General features: G+C 51.1%; 9 protein-coding genes across 9 annotated transcripts; 4 read left to right on the top strand and 5 right to left on the bottom strand.

The window, feature by feature from the left end:
* Positions 1-526: 526 nt before the first annotated feature.
* Positions 527-1,561, bottom strand: GT037_005825 (uncharacterized protein; the record flags this gene model as incomplete). The annotated part of the gene is made up of 1 exon (XM_038930872.1): positions 527-1,561. One exon carries the CDS (start codon positions 1,559-1,561, stop codon positions 527-529), a length of 1,035 nt encoding a protein of 344 aa, XP_038786561.1.
* Positions 1,562-2,251: 690 nt separating this feature from the next.
* GT037_005824 (uncharacterized protein) lies at positions 2,252-3,601 on the top strand (the record flags this gene model as incomplete). Its single annotated transcript, XM_038930871.1, has 1 exon — positions 2,252-3,601. The coding sequence occupies one exon, from the start codon at positions 2,252-2,254 to the stop codon at positions 3,599-3,601; it is 1,350 nt and encodes a 449-aa protein (XP_038786560.1).
* Positions 3,602-3,948: 347 nt separating this feature from the next.
* On the bottom strand, positions 3,949-4,715 carry GT037_005823 (atp synthase d mitochondrial; the record flags this gene model as incomplete). Its single annotated transcript, XM_038930870.1, has 4 exons — positions 3,949-3,978; positions 4,049-4,120; positions 4,177-4,572; positions 4,704-4,715. 4 exons carry the CDS (start codon positions 4,713-4,715, stop codon positions 3,949-3,951), a joined length of 510 nt encoding a protein of 169 aa, XP_038786559.1.
* Positions 4,716-5,318: 603 nt separating this feature from the next.
* Positions 5,319-6,098, top strand: GT037_005822 (gtp-binding protein; the record flags this gene model as incomplete). Its single annotated transcript, XM_038930869.1, has 6 exons — positions 5,319-5,327; positions 5,381-5,406; positions 5,462-5,482; positions 5,529-5,567; positions 5,620-5,729; positions 5,782-6,098. The coding sequence occupies 6 exons, from the start codon at positions 5,319-5,321 to the stop codon at positions 6,096-6,098; spliced, it is 522 nt and encodes a 173-aa protein (XP_038786558.1).
* A 1,952-nt stretch (positions 6,099-8,050) lies between these two features.
* On the bottom strand, positions 8,051-9,101 carry GT037_005821 (covalently-linked cell wall protein; the record flags this gene model as incomplete). The annotated part of the gene is made up of 3 exons (XM_038930868.1): positions 8,051-8,165; positions 8,204-8,803; positions 8,857-9,101. The coding sequence occupies 3 exons, from the start codon at positions 9,099-9,101 to the stop codon at positions 8,051-8,053; spliced, it is 960 nt and encodes a 319-aa protein (XP_038786557.1).
* A 2,314-nt stretch (positions 9,102-11,415) lies between these two features.
* GT037_005820 (uncharacterized protein) lies at positions 11,416-11,740 on the bottom strand (the record flags this gene model as incomplete). Its single annotated transcript, XM_038930867.1, has 2 exons — positions 11,416-11,541; positions 11,603-11,740. The coding sequence occupies 2 exons, from the start codon at positions 11,738-11,740 to the stop codon at positions 11,416-11,418; spliced, it is 264 nt and encodes an 87-aa protein (XP_038786556.1).
* Positions 11,741-12,834: 1,094 nt separating this feature from the next.
* On the top strand, positions 12,835-13,480 carry GT037_005819 (uncharacterized protein; the record flags this gene model as incomplete). The annotated part of the gene is made up of 2 exons (XM_038930866.1): positions 12,835-13,301; positions 13,474-13,480. The coding sequence occupies 2 exons, from the start codon at positions 12,835-12,837 to the stop codon at positions 13,478-13,480; spliced, it is 474 nt and encodes a 157-aa protein (XP_038786555.1).
* Positions 13,481-14,722: 1,242 nt separating this feature from the next.
* GT037_005818 (uncharacterized protein) lies at positions 14,723-16,743 on the top strand (the record flags this gene model as incomplete). Its single annotated transcript, XM_038930865.1, has 6 exons — positions 14,723-14,872; positions 15,126-15,258; positions 15,309-15,371; positions 15,421-15,503; positions 15,551-15,948; positions 15,999-16,743. 6 exons carry the CDS (start codon positions 14,723-14,725, stop codon positions 16,741-16,743), a joined length of 1,572 nt encoding a protein of 523 aa, XP_038786554.1.
* A 2,113-nt stretch (positions 16,744-18,856) lies between these two features.
* GT037_005817 (endoglucanase 1 precursor) lies at positions 18,857-19,780 on the bottom strand (the record flags this gene model as incomplete). Its single annotated transcript, XM_038930864.1, has 3 exons — positions 18,857-19,028; positions 19,085-19,266; positions 19,316-19,780. The coding sequence occupies 3 exons, from the start codon at positions 19,778-19,780 to the stop codon at positions 18,857-18,859; spliced, it is 819 nt and encodes a 272-aa protein (XP_038786553.1).
* Between the last annotated feature and the right edge of the window lie 1,216 nt (positions 19,781-20,996).

Genomic DNA, 20,996 nt, shown 5'->3' with positions numbered 1-20,996 from the left:
ACAAAGGCTGACCGCTACAGGCTTCCAAGAACCTTGATCCTCAGACGCCAAGCTCATTGCATTTGACATGCGACTATTGCAGCACACAGCCATCTTCCACAGGTCAGTCCCACCTCTTCTGCCTCGCAACCCAACCCCCTTCCAATGATTACAACATGCAATAGATAGTATATGATCTCTATGATTACTATTTTATCACCAAGATCACTGAGGAAGACCACAACTACGCATCTGCTCAATAACGCTCAGTTGGATACAACTTACTAACAAGCTTGCAGGTAAATTCTCTATCTAAATCCATGTGCTATCGCAGCCAACTGCAGCATGCGCCACCGGCAGTTGAACCATGACCCGACACTGCTTCAATCAAGCAGGCGTTGCTGTATTAGTAGCCCGCGATATTTATCCTCTGCGAGGAAAGCGTTGACCAAGTGATTTGTATCTGTAATGCTCTGCCCCTTTCATGTAAAGGTAAGCAGTATTTGATGGGTATCTGTTCTATCTTTAGGTATATAAACTGCCAGCATTAATCGTCAATTACATCACCTTCTGCATTTCTCTGCTCAGGCGTCATAGCCCTCCTCCGTGTGATCTTCCTTCCATAGTTCCGGTAAAGGTTCGTCAATAGCTCTCTGACGACACCATTGAACGCCGTCCTTGCATCAAACTTGCTCCCACCATACGGAAAGGGGACAATCTTGGGCCAGTCGGCATTGTCTTCGAAGTAAAACTCGAGGTCGAACGCGGCAGCATCCTTCAGCATGTCTTTGAGCGTCTCCCCTTTGTGGCCGTTAACATCTGCCCACGCCCATAGTGCCGGGTCATAGAAATCCAAAGTGCTTGGGGCCTCTTCGGCAAGAATCTGCGCGTTGAAGAGCAAGTGTCGGATGATGTTGATATTACAACCGCAACGAATGACAGCGTACTGCAGTAATTCGGTAGTAAGACCTTTTGGCACACCCAGAAGTACAGCAAGCGCTGCCACCGCGTGCTCGTTCTCCTCTTTGATAGCCTCTTTGATTCCCGCCTTTGCCGCTTCACCTGCCATACTACCTTCCCAGTCGATCTCTCCGTTCAGACTGACCAGTACGTAAAGCAACGACGCTTTGTCCACAGTCCAGGGTCCATGTAGCAACTTCTCCGGTACATGGAAACCCTGCGCAAAAGCCAGATGCGGGATCTTAGTAAACTTGTATGGCCACAGTCCGTCGAAGTAGGAAACACCTGGAATCGTGACTCCGGTAGCTGCCCAGGCCTTGCCGCGTAATTTGATCATTGCATCCTGGGCGCGCTGCACATATCTTAGGAAGAAGTCGTAGGTGAAGAAACGGCAAGTCAAGATGTCAGATTGAAGCAAAGCGTCGCTAGTTACAAGGCGGTCCCGGTAGTTGGTGCGGTGATCGACTGTGTGAAAGAAGGCTTGCATAGTGAAGTCCATCGCTACCTTGTGAGCAGAGAGCTTCTTGCCAAGATCCGGTGAGCAGCGTGGAAGCGCTGTGTTCATGCTGTAGAGGAAGATTATTTCCAGTAGCTCCTGGGGAAGGCCTTGAAGCGTCGGCATGGCGGGCGTGACGTCTTTCTTTGAGGATGTTGACCTCGTTTTTCGTTGTCGTTTGAGCTGAGATGTAGATGCTGAAGAGTTTTGTGCAGATATTGACGGAGGCTTGCTTTTAGAAGCAGCAAGTGCTGGGTGCAAGTGTCTCCTTTTCTTGCCACGTACGATGATAGGTGTGAGTTCCATCGGCTCATAACTGGCCGTTGTGACCAGGCAGCACTCAAAAGTAAGCCACTTCCGATTGCATGCAGCATACGCAAGGTAGATGGATCGGGAAAGGCTCCGCGTCACCTTGGAGATCGCGCCAGCGCCACACGTAATATGCACAGACCTCAGGTGGCTTTGCCGCGGCGTCCCTGGGGCTAGCGCTAACTTTCCGCTCGTCTTCTCGTCGCATAAACAAAAGACGGGATTACTACACCACGCGCTTTCGCGACAAATCGAAAAGTGAAAACTTAAAGAAGCATCAGGTCAAACATCTCCGAGATGCAGGTTCACGCAGTGCCAGACTCTGAGCGTGCGTTCGATTCGACAGGGAGGAAGCTGCCTTGGGCGTATGAGTTTGCGGAGTAAGTCAGTCTTTCATTGCCATTGCTGAATGGGCATCTTTCTCGTGGAAGGATCTAGCACGGTGGTAGAGAAAACTCGATGGAAATCTACACAAGCTTGTCCCTTTCTCTATTCAGCCTCACCACTATGGACGACCACAACTGCGACACTCCCATCCTCTCGCGCACACAGCTAACATCCACCCCTGATAGTTCAGATCAAAACCAACGGCGCATTCCAGAAGAAAAAGGCCCTTTTGGCAAAGCACGAAAACGCGGTACCTCACGGGCAAAGACGCCGTTGGGCGCCAACAATGCAGCCGACGAAGCGAGACTCCACAACCAGCGCGCAGAAGACGACATATTCGGCCGCTTCAAGGCAGAGGAAGACAAAAGGCGCTCAGTATCCGCGCGCCCGTCCACCGCACTACCTCCAACAGCCTCGGCGCCAAACCTCATAGATGCGAGCAACGGACTGGGCAACTCCTTCGCTGCAGGCGCGTCTACCAATGCTACATTTGCACAAGAACCCAAGGAGGTTATACTATACGGCTTTGGGTCTGAGCAGCAATGGGAAGCAATAGCATATTACGAGAAGGTTTCCAATGGGATGATCTACGAAGAATATGACCGCGAGCCACCCAACCCCAGACTCGGTTACAGTTTAGCTGCGCAACGCTCCTCGTACTATCCATCTCTGGAACCGAAATACATGGCAAGGATCAAGACATATATAGGAGGTAACCACTGGGTTAAGGTCACCTTTGATAGTGCGGAGGCTGCCGAGCGCGCCTGTCATTACAGTGGGAAGAACATCCACGGCTACATAGTACATGCGGAGATGTACCGGGGAACAGGACCACAAGGTGGTGACAGACCGTTGCGTGTAGAGGGAGGCATGTCACAGATCGCATCACCCAACACAGTATCTTCAGGGACATTAGGACTACGCGGCGCATCGCAGTCGTCCGCAACCGCTTCCTCAGCCACAGCAACAGCTTCCCAACCTCTAGCACCGCAAACCCTTGGACCACGATCAAACATGGAATCAGCCTTGCTACGCAGCAAGAGTGGCACTGGTGCTTTCCCAAGTCACATGGATGACATGCCCACTGAGCCCGCTCAACCACGAGAAATGCACCAAGCTCTTGATCCAAATACCGTCCCCGCACAAGCAACTACTACAGCGTTGAACCCCCGGTCTCAACGCGCAACCCTCCGACTCAAAGGCGCAAACGTAAAACCTGTTGTGTTCCTTCCACAAGAAAAGGCATTCCTCCCCGCGAAACCCCGCTGGCAGCAAACGTTTGGCTCGTTACCGGTCATTGGCTGGGTAATTGGTTCGGGGCAGGGCCTTATAGGCGATCATGTGCCGCGAAAGGAAGACGGAAGTTTCGATATGAACAGTGCCAGTCTGTATTGGCGGGTTTGGTATATGGTGGATAACTGCCTTGGCAGTGACTTTTGTGGTGTCAGGGATGCCGAGTACGATGAGTAGTCTAGGTGGGGTCACTTGGTGTGTAAGATCAAGGGTGTTTGATGAGCATTGGGCGGCGTTTTCGAAATGGCATTATAGCGAGGTGACTCGAGTATCGCTTGGAGGAGTGGTATCTCGCGGTTTTGGATGCACATGTAATGAAACACAACATTTCAAGCGAAAGGCGTGCCAACTGTAGCATATTGTTTCCGAGGTGCTCGCATGTAAGCGATATTCGAGCAATGCATAGGCATAACAAGGCGAATGGTCAAAATCTAGGGTGCATTTCCACTCTCTGGAACTATTCACAAATACGTAGGTAATACAACCCAGATCGGGTACATTTTGGCTACATGGAAAGAAGACTCTTAGAGGACGGACAGATCGCCGAACTTCTCCTGCGGGGTTGTTAGTATTCGTATAAAGGCCATTTTGCTGGTTCCATAAACTTGCCTTGTAGCCGGGAACGGCCCAGCGACCCTTGGAGACGAGCTGCTCGGTGCGCTTGTCAATCTCAGGCTGAGCAGCGGCGACCTCGTCCTGTGTTGTTTGGTTAGCTTCTTGTCCCCCACTTGCTCGTAACCGTATATACGTACAACGGTGAGGTCAGCGAATGGCCTGGCATCCTCGATGTTCTTCAGGGTCTTCTGGAGATCGCTCAACTCCTTGTCGACAACAGCCTTGGTCTGCTCTGCGCTCTGGACGGCCTGGGCCTCGAACGCCTCAATGGCCTTGATCTGCCTTCCTACATCGTATGTCTGAGGCTTGAAAGCGTTGAACTGCTTCTCGATGTCGTCGATAACGGCCTGGTTCTTGAGGATGCCGCGGTAGTGGTTGAAGTCGACGGTCTGGGACTGCTCGGAGAGGACGGTGACTTTGCGACGCGCATCGTCGTTGCGCTTCTTGAAGGACTGGAGGGCAGCAGCGGTTTGACCCTTGAGGCCGAGCTGGGTGCCCAGCTTGGTCCAGTCGAGCTTGAGGGCTGCGCTACGCTACAAGAGGGGACATGTTAGTTTTCTTGATCTTCAATTCGGAGGTGCCATTGCGGGCGAGGGGCTACTGCCGGCGCAGCAATGGGACATTCGAGAGCTTCGACGGATCTTCTGGAAGGGGTCTGACGTACTCCGACGGCCATTGTGATGGATTTAGACGGGGATGCGGTGGGTTTAGTTCGGGAGGGTTGATGTCCAAGTTCTTCGCGAGAGCTCGGAACAGCGCCGCCAAGGAAATCGCGCACGGGCCATTCAACTTCCGCCCTCGATCGCGGCCAAGTTCCCCCAACATTGATTGATCTTACCCGTTCACTCTCTACAGCTTGCTGTCATACTCCCAACCAACAGTCTAAACCCGAACACTTCTCGCAAACATGTGGATCATTGACTGGTGAGCACCCTCGTCCTCTACTTGTGCTGGCGTCGGACTAACCTTGGGCCAGGTGTAAGTTTACTACCCTCTCTTGTTGTATCCCGACCTGGACAGACCGACGTGGAAACATTCGTGGCATGATAGACTGAGGACAGTACCGTCGTTCCGCATGATACTGTTGTGTCTTTCCGACCAAGCCCTGCAACACTGTGCTTGAAATTACCAACATTAGGCTTATCACGGGCGCATCGACACTACACCACCGCATGTACCACGAACACCAGCGAGATGGATCAATCGCTTGCTTGTATCGTACTCGAACATGGGCTGATGATGTGCAACAGTTTGGGATGTTCTGTCCTCGCTTGGACTCATGAACAAGGTAGGCACGAGCATGGTCTAGACTCCATCACTGAAGCTGACCCAACATCACAGCACGCCAAACTCCTTTTCCTTGGACTGTATGTATCCTCGCATACTGATCCTTTCGAAAACACGTAGCTGACTAGGCTTCAGTGACAATGCAGGAAAGACCACGTATGGCAGCCCAACTGGACACGCGAGCTTCCGCTAACACAACTAGGCTTCTACATATGCTCAAGAACGACAGAGTCGCTGTCCTGTACGTCGCACATAGTCTTTGCCTCACAACCGTCAGCTCACATTTGTTCTAGCCAGCCGACTCTCCACCCCACCTCCGAGGAGCTCTCGATAGGAAACGTCAAGTTCACAACCTTCGACCTTGGAGGCCACGCACAAGCTCGACGACTCTGGCGCGATTACTGTAAGCCAGTTATGCTCCTCTGTTTCTTTGCATATAACTGACACTCTTCTAGTCCCTGAAGTTTCCGGTATTGTCTTCCTCGTTGACGCTAAGGACCACGAGCGTCTCTCCGAATCCAAAGCAGAGCTCGACGCTCTTCTGGCTATGGAAGAGTTGAAGAACACCCCCTTCGTCATTCTCGGAAACAAGATTGACCACCCCGACGCCATCTCTGAGGACCAGCTCCGTTCCGCGCTCGGACTATACCAGACAACAGGTAAGGGCAAGGTACCACTCGAGGGTATTCGACCGGTTGAGGTCTTCATGTGCAGTGTGGTCATGAGGCAAGGTTACGGAGAGGGTATCAGGTGGTTGAGCCAGTATGTCTAGGTGCAAACCTCCAGCAACCAGAAGGATGTCAGTTTGGCGCAAAGCAGAACAGAAAGCAGAGGGAGAGCATGTGACACTTTAGCTCTTTCGACGGAACGAGCTAGATGCAAGTACAAAACATGATTGTCAAACGTATGTTAGATGTACTCTTATGGGCGTTGGCGTTAGCTCTTGGAATGATATTGCATTGCACGTATCAAGATTGATATCCGTATGAAACGAGATCGTACCGACCAGGAGCGGACCCAGGAAATACAGCGGCATACACTGTGTAAGGCCTAATCAAGATCACAGTTGTAGATTGGACCCCAATCTGTTGGTATCCTGTTCACCAGGGACAGTTATTCCTGCTGCTGTCGAACTCTTCCTGTGGTCCTTTAAGCGAAGAGGAGATAGTACAAGGTGAGTGAGGAATGTCGAAGGAATGATTTCTTTACAGACGGGAAGGCTGACGGGAGTGATGTATGAGGGATACATCCATCCTCTTATACTCGGTGATCGTAGGTGCGAGCGAACTGGTTGATTTACACCTTTCAGAGCAACATTCAGATTGGCACACGAACTGGTTTTCAAAAGAAACGTGCATATCTTTACGATCGTCCAGTTGCGTACCGCTTCTAGGATAAGCAAATCTTGGGTAATAGGGCCGATGAAGCGATGAGCAAATAGGCAAAACGTCAAAATCGCACTTCCTGAACGTGCAGAAAAGAATCTGAAGCTGCGAGGAGGTGGTCTTGATAGAGCATCAGTCTCACACAAAGGGCGCAAGCGTGACAGCACCGTAGCGACCCAAGGAAATGACCTCACTTTCGCTTTACAAATCTTTTGCGACCTCGGCTCGATACTTGCAACAATCACCCACTGGTTCGTTGAGCAAAACTCTGAACCACGAACTCAATCTAGACCCGCCACCAAGCGAGATGGAAGGAAACGAAAGACGGTACGCAGAATCTCGCACCGCCACAGCTAGTGGATCTAGCCTTATCTTGAGCCTATTAATACCTCCAACAAGACTAAAGAGTACTCCATTAGGTACGCTTGAAGATAGTGCACCAGACGGCGCATGCTCCCAACGAATCTAGTGTATGCATGCGTGTCAATCGATAACGCGACATGAAACCTAATCTTTCTTGGTTCGACACGTTGTTTAAGCGATTAGTGGCTGTCGGAGTGAGCTGTCAGATGGGCTGTGTGCTAATGGTTCCAGGGAAGCAGGGACAGAGAGTGCATGCAGGGTGGATGTTGACGACGTTGGTCTTGATATTTCCTTTTTGCTCAACGACAATGACTTGTTTGTTTGACGGTGGTTAGAAGACTTTCACTTGTTGTTTTAGTTGAATATTTATGGCTTTTCAGATGGAAGGGATAATAATCGATGGATTGGACATGACGTGAAGTTGATTTCATAGTCAGCTACTGCTTACATACCACTTATCACTTTAATAATGAAACCTAGAGACGATCTTTACTTTGCCGGAAATCGAGTATTTACTCTGCAGGGATAAGAACAGAAACACATGCACGAAACTGGGCTTTGTGGGTGCATATATACGCAATCGAACAGTGTACTCCAGAATACAGTCGTTGGTGTAACAGCATAAGGTGAGATGGGCAAGACGGTGATTAGGATGTTGAAGCAGCAAATGCATGTTTGCAGCGTTGCGCAGAGTGCATTCTGTTGGATTGTTTCGCTCGGTGACCGCAATGGCTTGCGAGGGACCGAGATGAAAAGCATCGAACGATTGTAAACAACAATTCACGACTTGGGATGCAGACACACAAGACTTTAACCTGCCGAGAGAATATGCCACAATATAGCAAGTTCGTATGATATTATGATCGGGTTGCATTAATATCTTCGTCGCATGGTGGCGCTGTACTACCTATAGAACTAGCTAAAGTCATGGCCTTTTTCTCGAATACAATCATCCAAACACCATTCCGCCTATGCTTTAGGTATGTACATGGATGTCATATATGCATGCAGTCATCAAGGAACGTCGCAAGGAAATCGTATCATCCTCCAATATAACCTTCATTACATGATCGTCAGAGCGACCTGAATCCCTGTTTGGCGCGAGTAATCTCAAGCTGAATTCCCTTACAAGAGGGAGAAAAGGGCGAAGAAACCGGCAGCGAGAGCACCAATGCTGGCAGCGCCAGTGGCGGCAGCACCGGTGTACTCGGGCATGGAAGGCATGGTAGCGTTGCCGCTAACGTTGCTGGCGGGAGCAGATGCTTGGGGCTGGCCGTCAGAGATCTGGGTAACGAGGGGAGCAGAAGCCTGGGGCTGTCCGTCAGAGATCTGGGTGACGACCGGGGCGGAAGCCTGGGGCTGGCCATCAGAGATCTGGGTGACGACAGGCGAAGAGGCCTGGGGCTGGCCGTCAGAGATCTGAGTCACGACGGGACCGGGGGTTGAGGCTTGGGGTTGACCGTCAGAAATTTGGGTAACAGCGGCGGAGGTAGCCTGGGGCTGGCCGTCGGAGATCTGGGAGACTCCGCTAGTGTCTGCAGACATGGTAGCCTGGATATGGATGGGAATGCACTGGGCACCGGTGGACTGGCTGTACAAGTTGTAGAAGTCGCCAGACAAGCACTGGTAGAAGACAGTGGACCCCATCAGGGACATGGATCCGTTGCTGCAGAGACCGAAGCCTGAAGTCTCGCGGGCACCAGCTTGGACAGGAGCATCGAACTGGAACCTGATGGGACGTTAGTATCGATTGAATGTATCCAAGTATTATGCAAGACATACTGGTAGTTGGCGGCGATGTAACCAGTGCGGCCGGCCTGGTCGGTCAACTTTCCGTCTTCAAGGGACAGCTTAAGTGTGCCATCAAGCTGACGCCTCTCGATGCTGCGCCTGGTGGCAGATTGGGTGGCATTGACGGTGGTGATGGCAAAGGTGCCGTCAGCGGAGGACGCACACCCACCATCGGAAGAGGCCTGGGGGTAGGCAGCGACAGCGGCCACGAGGCCAGCAGCAACGAAGGACTTCATTTTCGGAAGTGGTTTTGTCGGTATTAGTGTATTGGGCGTACTTGACAGCGAGAGTAAGTAACGACGCGGAGGAGACTGATGAACGAGGTATCAGTCACTTCAAATATACAAGTAAGCAAGACTGTCGATGCTGGTATTCACTACAACGAGAGTGTGTGATGTTCTGGGTATGTAGAAACGCGGGATGGTAAGACAGCTATATAGCAATACCCAACCGAGTTGTTAGTCTATTCAATCTACCTCATCGAGCATACTATCGCAGATCGGACATGGACAGAAGCCTCAGCGCTCGAGCCAAGGCCATGGATCAACTCCACGCGTCAATGCAAAACTACAGCAGCCTAGCGTTGACGCTTCTGAAGGCAGTAAAAGAAGGCTGGAGTAGGCTCGTTCATGCCGTAACGATAAACGCTGCGGAGCCATCTACTGTATCATTGGACACCCATTCATCCGACCCCTCATTTAGTTCCCCACCATCTCTCTGGGAATGCGCGTGAACAAAGCCCGTCCCGCCTCTCGTCTAAACATATCTCATTCCCAGCCCTCGATTAACTTCGGGACGCAATTGCAGCCATTGATTTGGAAGCTGTGGATGAATAGTTACTGCTTGTCCAATTGATATGACCTGCTCGTAATCACGGCCGGTGAGATTTTGGGTATTGCAAATCTCGAATGTTGTGAGCTTTTTCCGCAATATGCAACATCCAAGACAGGTGCTGAACCGAAGTCTCGTATCAGTAGGCTTAGGACGATCGCTCCGCGGTGCATCCTAGCGTCTGACCTAGGGCAATATGCGTGCGTTCCGTAGGCCTCAAGGCGGAGTGTGGCGGGGCGTCGTTGTTCATCACTTCATCTTGTCTCATTGGCAGTCATGCGCGAGGATCTGCAGGGTGGTGTGTGGTGAGGATGTAGCTCGCTCAATCGGACTATTGAGAGGCAAAATGCAAGGATGGTGCTCGATGGGATTGGTGTCGAGGCGATAAATGCCTAAGTGATGTCAAAGATTGGTTCCCAATCCGGCATGACGCTTACGTGCACTAGCGCAGCACTTGTGGGGTACATGTGGCTTTCGCTTTCTAGAGTGTGTTCAGCCGCCCCATCCACCGTCTCCAGTGGAACCGTTGCTTGGGAACGCTTAAGACGGGCTGGTACGCTGGCCTCGCGGTTGCATACCGATAGTGTGCCGCTTGTTGTCTGGCTGGCTGGTACGCTGGCTGGCGCATTTGCCTTCGTTGGCGGGTTAATTCCAGAAGCCGCTTAGATCGCTCAAAAAGACTGGTCGACTTGGTGCGAATACTGTGCGATGAAAACACGGCATTTCGAAACACCAAGACTACACTTAGCTACGATGTGTAGATGCAGACGTTGCAATGGTCGAACGTACCTAAGATGGGACGCGCATGTCACACGTACCACTGACGTCACACGGATTTACACTCCTCCGCCCTTTGTGCTGCTATATCCCGCAACGATGGCGCTAAGCTTCTGCACGTACTGGACAACTAACAATCAGTAGTCAATCCTATTGCAGCTTCTCACTCCGTCAGTGACACGGTGAGGCTTTTCAGCGAGTGACGAAAGCGGACTTGATCATCTGACCCCGCACAGCTCCTGCCTTTCGCAGACACGCATATGTACATCTAACACCGCGACAAATGCATTACAGCGAACCGAGCCGACCGGGTCTGTGTTGGTGAGGTTATTCGGCCTCGGCGATCACGATCTCACGATGGATGGACCCTTCAGCTAGTCCATGGAACAGTGACGCGCCAGCCTATACTTTAGTCTCCACAAGGACTCCTTACTTCTCTTCGGTGTCCCTTGGACTGGAACTCCGATGCAGAAGCTGGTTGTCTGCGGACTGCGCCATGGTTGTGTTCTGCGTGCGATGCTCGTGTGTCTGTATATGGCAAGATAATCTTTCGGATTGACACATCCGAACAGATCGTCATGCTGTGGAGAACCTTCGGTGTACTCGGCTACAGGAATCTGAAGCATCCGGAAAGCTTCTCGTAGACGTCGCATCTTGTAAGCGCAGACCACTTCGGCGTACTGTTTCGGCAACGCAGTCTTGGACACATGTCTGATCACAATGCCTGCGAAGCCGATTAGAGTTAGTGCAGCATACTGTCGGGTCGCAAGTACCTTGCGAGATATGTAGCGCTAGATTACGTGAAATCACATGCTGGCAGCATCTTGTAGCTGTTTGTATTGCACTCCGCTCTCCAACTGTACGGCATGGCATAGTGGCAACATGATATCAGCCTCAGACCGCCACAGTATCTCCTTCTCTTGCGTAATCCTTGCTCGACGCTCATTTGCCCTCCCCAGCGCGCTTCACGCCTCCTGCTACGTCGTTTGCGCCTTTTTCGATGCTTGTGGAAACATCAGAAATACCTCTCGCAACAGGCCGACCGGCACTGCCCGTGGCGCCTTCAAGCTAAGCAAAGGCGCCCAAAGTCAGTATATGCTTCGAATGCAGTTAGTGGCATTTAATTTACCGTTTCACCAACACCTCGACCAAGTGCGCCAACAACACCTCCCACAGTGTTCGTAACGCCGCCAACCGTGTTGCCTACAGTGGACGTGACAAACTTCACGCCCGAGGTCACACCGCTTTCTTGTTGGCCTATGGGCATGATGACGATTGGGGTTGAATCCTGGTTGGGATCTTTGTTTGTTTCGTATTGCTAGGTGCCGGTGATGGTAGATTTCGTTAGAGTCCGGCTAAGGTGATGCGAGCTTGGTGGTAGTGCCTACAGCGTCTGTGCTGCAGTGGTGCATTTATGGATCAACAGACGGAATGACGTCAGGCGGCTTTGGAACAATAACGCGCAATGCCTTCAGGAAATCTTGCATTGCGCAACCGCCAACTTGCTCCTCGTGATTCAAAGCATGGCCACGATTCGGTCCGTGTCAGATCGCTGTCGCGCAGCTCTGTTATCGCCTTCTCCGCCTCTTTTGAGCAAGTACCAACCCCATATGTGGGAACCACAGGCGTTATCCGGGGAAGCATCACGAACGCCTCATTGGCATAGTTTCTTCGGCAACAGCTGCACGAGAGCCTGCCAATGTTGCGAAGACAATTGCTCTCGATCGGCTTGGCTATGAACTTCCCTGTTAACTTGACAGCGATCTTCCAAGGTTCTTCCTACGCATGTCGTACCAAGGATCTTCGAAAAAAAGCTCTGGGCATTGCGACGTTGTCGTGTGCAAACAGATGCAAAGATGCAGAATGTTCTTTACAGAGGCTGCCTTGGTACGGGCAGATTCGGAGGACGGAGATTCCAGAGCCAGGCGCGCAGGACGCCTGAGAGAACCGCAAGCCACGGAATGCGAGCGCAGCGCTTACCGGAACATCATTGGCAGAAAACTGCCATCGTCTGACAGCCAGTCAAGTTTATCGTAAAGAGACAGCAGGCAGCAATGTTACTTGCGGCCGAAACTCATCGCGACCGGCTTCGTTTTGTCTCCGACTTCAACTTTGCACCGGGGCGCAAGGACAGCGAGAATGCTCACATACATGTAGATAAATTGTGTCGCTCTCGTACAATCTGTACAGAGTATACCTAGAAAACTCCTTCGGATCGACTCTTTACCTCGTGGCACGTTGCGAGGCCCTACAAGCCTACACCATTTCTCAGAGCCCGTCCATCAAAGATCGCATTTGGCTGCATTTGACTCTGTACCCTCGAATCCGAATTTTGACGAGTTGCGCGAAACGTACAACAACATGACATCCCTCTTCCCACATCCACAATACGCCGAAGATCAACCATATGCACGTAGCATCCTCTACCTACACGTCATGCGCGCTTCAGCCATGTCCTTTTCTTTCTTCTCGCTTTTCCAGTTTCCGATCTCCGTCGTTGCAGCTCGTTCCCGCAAAATATCGGTCGATTACAAGACGATACTGTCTCGTACACTCAAAACAACTGGTCGCGGACTGGTTTTAGGCACAGCAGCTGGTGCACTCATGACTTGGGGACGTATGAGGGGTCGAGAGGAAATAGAATGGAAAGATCGTTCATGGAGAATACTGGAGAATGATGGGGAGGTGAAGACAGATTGGGTCACACTTGGCGCCGCTGGTGGAGGAGCTGTTGGGGCTATGTTCGCTGCACGAGGTGGTAGCTTGCCTCTAAGGCTGGGCCACGCCATACTCGGTGGGGCTGGTGTTGGGATGGCCAGTGGGGTACCGTACATGATTGCGACATTCGCATCAGGAAGGAAATAGTGGTTGGGAATGCAAAATTGGGATCGCTCTTCGATGAACGGGAGACCTACGTTGAGCCCTCAGTAGCACCGAAAGACATTTCCTAGCATGTTGTCGCCCCAAACTGGCGACTGATGACTCGAAGCTGACGTGCAGATACTGAATGAATCAGGTACTAAAATATGAAGCTTCATATTGAAAGAACGCTTCATCATCACAAAGTTGATCCTGGCCAATCCAAAGATACATCAGTGTAGACACGATACATTTCTAAGCCGCCGCATAAACACATCTCAGATGTGCAGCTTTATGATCGTCTGTAATTTACTGTGAAAGCTTGGTTTGTCCATCGCGACAAACATGTCATTCACCGGGCGGTGATGGCTAACATTGCGCTAATCTGACGGTCTCTCCTTAGATAGAAATTGAGCCTTCTACCAAGCACTCTTCGTGCTTCACTCCATAGTCCCATAACGTCCTCTGTCATTTCAGGTGTTTCTCTTGCAGGTCCGCTTCGGCACACATGCATGTGTGTTGTGGCCTCACATGCCATGACCGCGCTCTTGATGGAGGAACCTAATCAGGTTCGACTCGCCATGAGATGAAAACCTCGGTCATCACGCAATCGCACTCTCTACATTGTCGTTCACGATTCAACGTGACAAAAGGCTGCCCCGCCAGCCAATGACCTCATACAGTCAGGCTGACCGCCAGCGGCACAATATAAGAACGCACAGATCGTCGGCAGTTGCTTCCTGATCTTGTTCGTCCGACCTCCGCTGTCGCAATGATAGCAAATGAAGGTGTCCAATATGGCGATCTACAATGAGCACGCATGGGAACGTCAGTGTAACGGTCTGAAACGGTCTTGGGCCGAGTAGCTTCCGCCGTCGCATCGAGGGCGCGTTACCCAAATGTGTCTTCTCGAAACATCCCCGGAACGTGATACCTGTTGAACAGGCCTAAGCTCCTGGAATCTCCACGCATTCACGGCGTGACCCACCACGAATCCTTTAGCTCCGAAGGTATATTGCCAAATTGCGCCGTTACCATATCTCATCTTCTTGCTTGTGGGCATCCACACGCTATGTGCTGTTCGCTGCGTCGCATTTACTATGTGCGCCGCCCTTCATTGGGCCATGCACTTTAAGCGGCGGCCCCAGATTCGCTCACAACAGGGATCGGCTACTCGACACGCTGTGATCGGTCCAGGTTCCAGGAAGAATACGTTACACCAAGTCCTCCGTACTAGCGCTGGTGGGCCCCAGGTTGCGTGAGAACAATTGGCGCCTGCACAACACCCACTTCTCACGTCTCTGACAGCCACGAACCGAATCGCGGAAGAGCCCACTCTGATACCGTCCGGCTGCACAATTCCCGAGGCGTCGGAAACCAGCCAACTCGTATGTGGTTCACTGTTCATGTAAGAGAATTCGTCAAGGTAGACGGGAGGAGGGATGTCATGTTTGTCGCACCATGGAATACGACCGGCTTCCATAGCGACACCAAGCCTTTTGAGTGGCAGGTGTATAGTGTAGCTATCAATCAGATCCACGTGAGTGTGACCGACGGAAGACTAGACCGTGGGGCAAGTAGAAGGGCCTCTGCTTAACTCGTTTCTGTAAGTGTTAATATGCGAATTGCGGGGGACGTTTAGAGACGACCGGCTGTGCCTGCCTCGGGCGCGCACAAGTGAACAAGGGTTGCGCTGCCCTTGACCGACCCTGTTTCCAGGTTTATATGAGATTGCCCACCCACAAGCAGCGCGAGATGTGGTTTTCGCGATTTCTTCGGGTTCCTGACAGTAGGTCGTCGAGATGCCTACCTATCCTCTCCAACTCACCTGTCTGGGGGTCATCTACGGCACACCCCTCCTGGCATCGATATTCGTCATCCTGAGGATATATACGCGGCGGAAACTGAACCTACGGTTGAGCTGGGGTATGATAGCCAATGTGTCTTAAGTGAACGATATTAACGCATTCGAACAGATGACTGGCTCATCATACTTCCGTTGCTGCTATCAATAGCCCTCATAGGGCCGTCACATCGACGTAAGTACTAGAATGAGAGTTGATGTTCAGTCTCACTGACTCTGAATAGATGTTAAGATGTGGCACGTGGGTGTACATATCTGGCAGGTACCAGTCGATGAGATAGAACCAAACTACGACGAGTATTATGCTGTCGGTACCAATTCAGCATGCTAGATTGTTTTTACTGACTACTACAGGTTGTCATGGCATTCAATCTCTTGAACATCCCTATACTACCGCTAGTCAAAGCATCCATCATACTTCTCCTCCTTCGCGCTGGTTCAGTCATCGAATGGCTCAAACGGGTACTCTACGCCATCTTGATCTTCACCGTTGGCAGTGCCCTGATACCATGGTTCCTCTACATATTCATTTGTCCCCCTTTAACAGGCAATACCTGGAAACCAAGAACTTTCGGAGGGTTGCACTGCATGGGCAGACACAAAATGGGCGAGATGTTAATCTGGGTCACTTGCGCAAATCTGCTCACCGATGTTCTTATCCTTCCGATACCTTTCATCATCGTACGAAGGATGATGAGCGCTCGACTAAGATCCCGCCTGGTCGTACTGGTAGTCTTTACCTGCAGTCTTGCGTACGCTTTATCTATATGCTGCTTGGACAGATCGACTAACCTTTCTACAGTGTTACTGCAATCGGTGCTGCAAAAATCTACCTTTCGTACCGCGACCGACTTTACACATTGTTCAACCCTGACTGGACATATCCAATCGACTACTGTATCAACCACATCGAGAACAACGTAGCCATCATCGTAGCCAACATACCAATTCTCCGCGGTCTCGTTACACGATGGATCTTCAACTTCCGAACCAAAGCGACGCCCATGGAACGCGAGTTTCGTGGTGATTGGCAACATTCGAACAGATCAAGCTCTTCAGATATCAGCCGTTACACAAGAAAGAATCGTGTGGTACAGAAGATTCTCCCCTGTATACAGGACGACTTCTCAAGTAGCCTGGCTACGCGGTCAAAGGGCGACGTCAGCATTCGAGGAGAATGTCGACAAGACTTCCCGCCTCGAGTCGTCACCACAGGCGAATTACGGCATCAGAAACGAAGTTACTTTCCAAGATCGCGAAGAAATAGCTTGGATCGGTATGAGACGGCCGATTCCTGCGAGAAGGGTGACCTGTTAGAGACGGTTCGGAGTGTGGGTAGTTTGGGGTCCGCGCCGACGCTCGTTGAAAGCAAAGATATGGGTGCTGGGTGGAAGAGTATGGATAGTCCGACGCTGAGTCCGACAACCCCAACAATAAGGTTTTCAAACTCGACGCTCAGCCCAATTGCGCCGTTGACGCCCGCAAGGCTACGAGGTATCGAGGATGGTGAAGATGATGATGAGATATACCCATACCCAAGGTTATAGTGATCCTATAGCGGACGAACAATTTATGTTGAAACATTGACAACCCGAATCCTCCGTTACGTCTGCGCTCGAATACTGTTCTATAGATCTATGAATGGTGTTCCTAAGATGTGAGATACTGGAAAGTGTCCCCGTCTTTCCTAGATCCGCAAAACTGATGGCCCGAAAAACGTCGCAAGCCCAGACCACTCATGTCGGCAGTCGTTCATCTGGTACGTATCTGCCACTTTCGAATCCCGCACGCCCTATCCGCTATGCCGTTGTCTCAATTTTCCGCCAGAGTGACCAAGCCTCCCACCCAACCACACCAGCGCGGCGCTCAGGCCCGTTTGTCCGCAGGGGTGCGCATCAATGAATCTGGGGTCCAACTGTCGCAGTGCACTTACCATGTCAAGACGCAATCCGTGCCGTTCCTTACTGCAGGGGTGGTTTGCTGATCATGCTACCTGTGCGTCAGCGCGTGTCTCGTGTCGCGCCATGCCAGTGCAGTCTTCTTCCTACGATGAAATTGTTCGTGAGGTGATGCGCTACGAACGTTGTTCATGGTCTTTGTGTGTATGGCACTTTTGTTGTTACATTGGCAAAGATACCTTGCAGCCAAGCGTGTCCAGAACAACGAAAGACCGAGCACGAACTTTGTTGGCGATTGTCATTACCTCGGATTCGCGAGTCCGGAGGTTTAGGTCTCTTCTCACAAATCTCGTCTATCATCCAACGGAAACCTTGCTTGAAGCAGTAAGGTCATCCACTTGGGCAGGATTGTAAGACTACCTAGTTGGAGAGGTATCTGCATATAGGTCACCTCCATAGCAGTACCTATGCAGGACTCTCCTTGCGCAAAGCAAGGGAGCTTGAGAGGAAAGAAAGAAAGATCAAGACCTGAACGCCCGTCAACGGCTTTGCGTACAATCACACATCTCACACATGCGATAATGCATTCGACGGAAAGGATCTCACCGCGCCTAAGCGAGGGGTAAGTCGTTGACTTCTCCACTCAACACCCTCCTTCCACCACCCTCTTTTTCATCTTACTGCACCGCACAACGCGGATCACAAACCCTGATTGAGTGGCAAAGACCCCTCACAATCAAATTTTCCATGCCTTTCCCTAGTGCTACATTTTCTTGCCTTCGCTCATCACTTGTCCGTTAGTATCGTTAACAGGTTGCCCATGTAATATATCGGATTTCCCCTAGCGCCCGCGGCTCAATATGGATAATCTCTCTTCTCGGTACGGTGCGCGCGCCCATGGCGGGGGATGTGCAAGATTCAAATACAGAAAACTTGTTCGGTGGTGTCATTTGCCTAAATGAAAAGCGGGATGGGGCGAGTGAGTGGACTGGGCGAACGCGATCGGAAGTCGAGGATGGTGCCGTTGCGTAGGGCGTTTACAATATCCCTCCTCGGCTTTCTTTCTCGGATAGCGTAGGGAAGGGCGTTTTCCTGGAGGAGTATCGTGGCGATTTGTGTCATGAGCAATTCGTGTGAACAAGGGAGGATGCAGACGGTGGCGGCAAATGGTCCGACTATCGTAGGTCTGCTTTTTGTCAATTGGTTCGATTTGGGTGGTTTCTTGACTTTGCGAAGGGCCTTCATTTCAATTCCACCAACCGGTCTGGTTGATTCTTCGCACTAACAGTATACCTGATGAGATCTTCCTCCAACGTCACGCCATAACATGTGTTTTTCAAGCGAGTACAAAGAGGCTTATCATTCGACGTACGTTTTGCGCTGCCTCCATAGCTGCAAAAAAACGCCACTAGATGTCGCTATGCAATAACACAATCGTAATAGCATACAAGAGCCCTTCTCATGAACAAGAAGGGAGAATACGAAGAAAGGAGATTGAAGTCATAACAACATAATCGGTGACTCCGACACTGGAAAGATCGCGGAGATACGACTGCGTGCTGTTCTGGACGCGGTATGCTGTCTGTTCCGACACGAGTCTTTTTATTGGTAGGGTATCCATGCATGGAAGATGGGCTAGCCAGCTCCATCATCTGACATCTCCAGCCAGTCAGCATACGAAGACGAACGACAGAGAGGAATCAAAAGAACGTGACGATAGTAAAAACGGAAGAACGTGATGCAAAGCCTCGCGTCACCGATGCTATATCGATATTAAACCCAGTATGATGACGACGAAGAAAGCCATAGTGGAAGAGCTAGGCGTGAGGCTCTGAGCGGAAGACGCCTCGCCTGCAAGCACTTTATCGTCATTACGGATACAGTTTGTCTTGGCTGTAATTTCCGAAGGACAGACCACCCGTTTGAAATTTGCACTATGTGAAGTTAGCCGATGTACGTCATGTAGCTTTTGGATTGAGATTATGCTTACCTTGGATATGATGCGTCTTTGAACCAATCAAAGCGCCATTCGCAACCGGCTCTTAGATTTTTGGGTAGATTTTGGCAGTCGTCAATGGATTTGACACCCGCCATGTTTTCACCAAAGACAGATTGAGATACGCCATATTGCTGGGCGCATGCATTCGTTGACGTTGTGTTACCACCAGGGACCTAAGTTGATTAGCTTTGTAGTCATAATATCCGAATTGCAATGGCTTACTGCAAGTGAAAACCGATTCGCGTTGGTTACATCGTAGGCGGTATTCGAGGCTTGTACAATCATGCTCTTGCCGATCAAAGGCTCACTGGTGAAGTTGAGTTGATAGCATGCGCAACACCAGGCGTCCTCGATACCTCCATGTGTGAGGTCTGGTGTGATGTAGACACCAGCATAGCCATACGACAGAGTGTCGTTGATGGCCCATGGCTGCTGGTTGGAGCACTGAAACGCACTACCGCCGTTGCAACCAGTACCGGCGGCGATATCCGTAGGCTTGTCGTCGGCCGTACACGATTCTACCGGTCTCGAGAACTGTGCCTTCCCATTCCAACCACAAGACGGTTTGCAACAGTCCCAGAAGCGAGTCGTAACAGCCTCTCCAGTGTAGTTGAGATGTGCACATCGCGCAAGGACCGCGAAGAACTCGATAGTGAGGGCGATATTGCGGAGATGTTGCGGCATCATTGCGGAATGAGAGATGTGAAGTCGAAGTAGAAACCGAATGGCATGGTTTATTAGCTAGAATGATCCGCGCGCAGTGCCAGGAAATGATATTTGAAGGATACCAAAAAAGAGGGGTCCTTTCTTAGTCCGGCTGCAAAGAGAGATTAAACTGCTTTTGATACTCGAGGCCGAGAACCATCATGCTGTACACCTTGCAGGGGTCGGCGGAGCTTGGGTACTGAAACGGTACCCGGGGTAATGGCATCTGAGAGGTCAGACAGCCGCTGTCACTCTTCCCACTTCCTGTCAAGCTACCCGGTGCCTTGACTTGCATTGTCTTACCTTATACAACCGCCCCTGTCATTGCCTCGTGGTTCGTTTTCCCCACACTTCCCACGCAGCGTTGTATCGCTCCCCGCAATTCGGTAATCGCGGTGTCTGTTCACAATGCCGTCTACATGCATGCCGGAAAGGATGCGACAAACCGAGAGTCGTGCAAAGCTGGGGCCGCCCAGTGCGTTGCTCCGCGTTCCCTTTTGTGTTGACTGTAAGGTTTGCCCAATGTCTCACGCTCCGCCCTGCCCCCATCCAGGGCTCATCTCGGCTATTCTCGCGACCGTTCAAAACGAACTTCTCCGCTTCTTCAGCTGCAACCGTTCACACCGCCGTGTGACGCAACCTTGAAGGCTGGCAAAAGTCCGCGCACGCTGAGCACGCGGATCTCGAAGGGGTCGAAGGCCGTAGCTGCAAATGGAAGTGCCGTACCCGATTGGTTGCATTCCCAATATTGCTACCAGAGGCCAGACTCGAGCAGACAATGCATGCTTCGCAGGGTTGGTTTGTGAACAGGTGCCAGCATTGTTCCGGCTGAATGAACGTCGTCAGCATCGTAGTACGACCATGCGTAATAGTGTGTTTGTCATATAGCAATCGCCATCGCCAACATAGCTAGAGGATGTTTGCAGTTTCGCAATTGGGAAAGGACCGATATGCGTGGATACAAGTATGGAGCGGCTGTTTGGTTGAGAAGGGAGGCATGAACGGCTACCATGTCTACTATCCGCCAAGTCTCCGATACACGAACTCTGCCCCACTATACGTTCGCAGACAAAACCCACTTCTATGAGACGTCAAACGCTCAGCAACTTGGATACGAGATGCTGCCTGGGCATGGCTTGCGTTCGCGAGCACGATTGATGGAACAATGGAGTTGCATGCGCACATTGAAGCTGAAACT

The sequence above is a fragment of the Alternaria burnsii genome (genome assembly GCF_013036055.1).
Source record: "Alternaria burnsii strain CBS107.38 chromosome Unknown 732, whole genome shotgun sequence".
NCBI lineage: Eukaryota > Fungi > Ascomycota > Dothideomycetes > Pleosporales > Pleosporaceae > Alternaria > Alternaria burnsii.
This window is presented reverse-complemented; position numbering and strand designations above follow the sequence as displayed.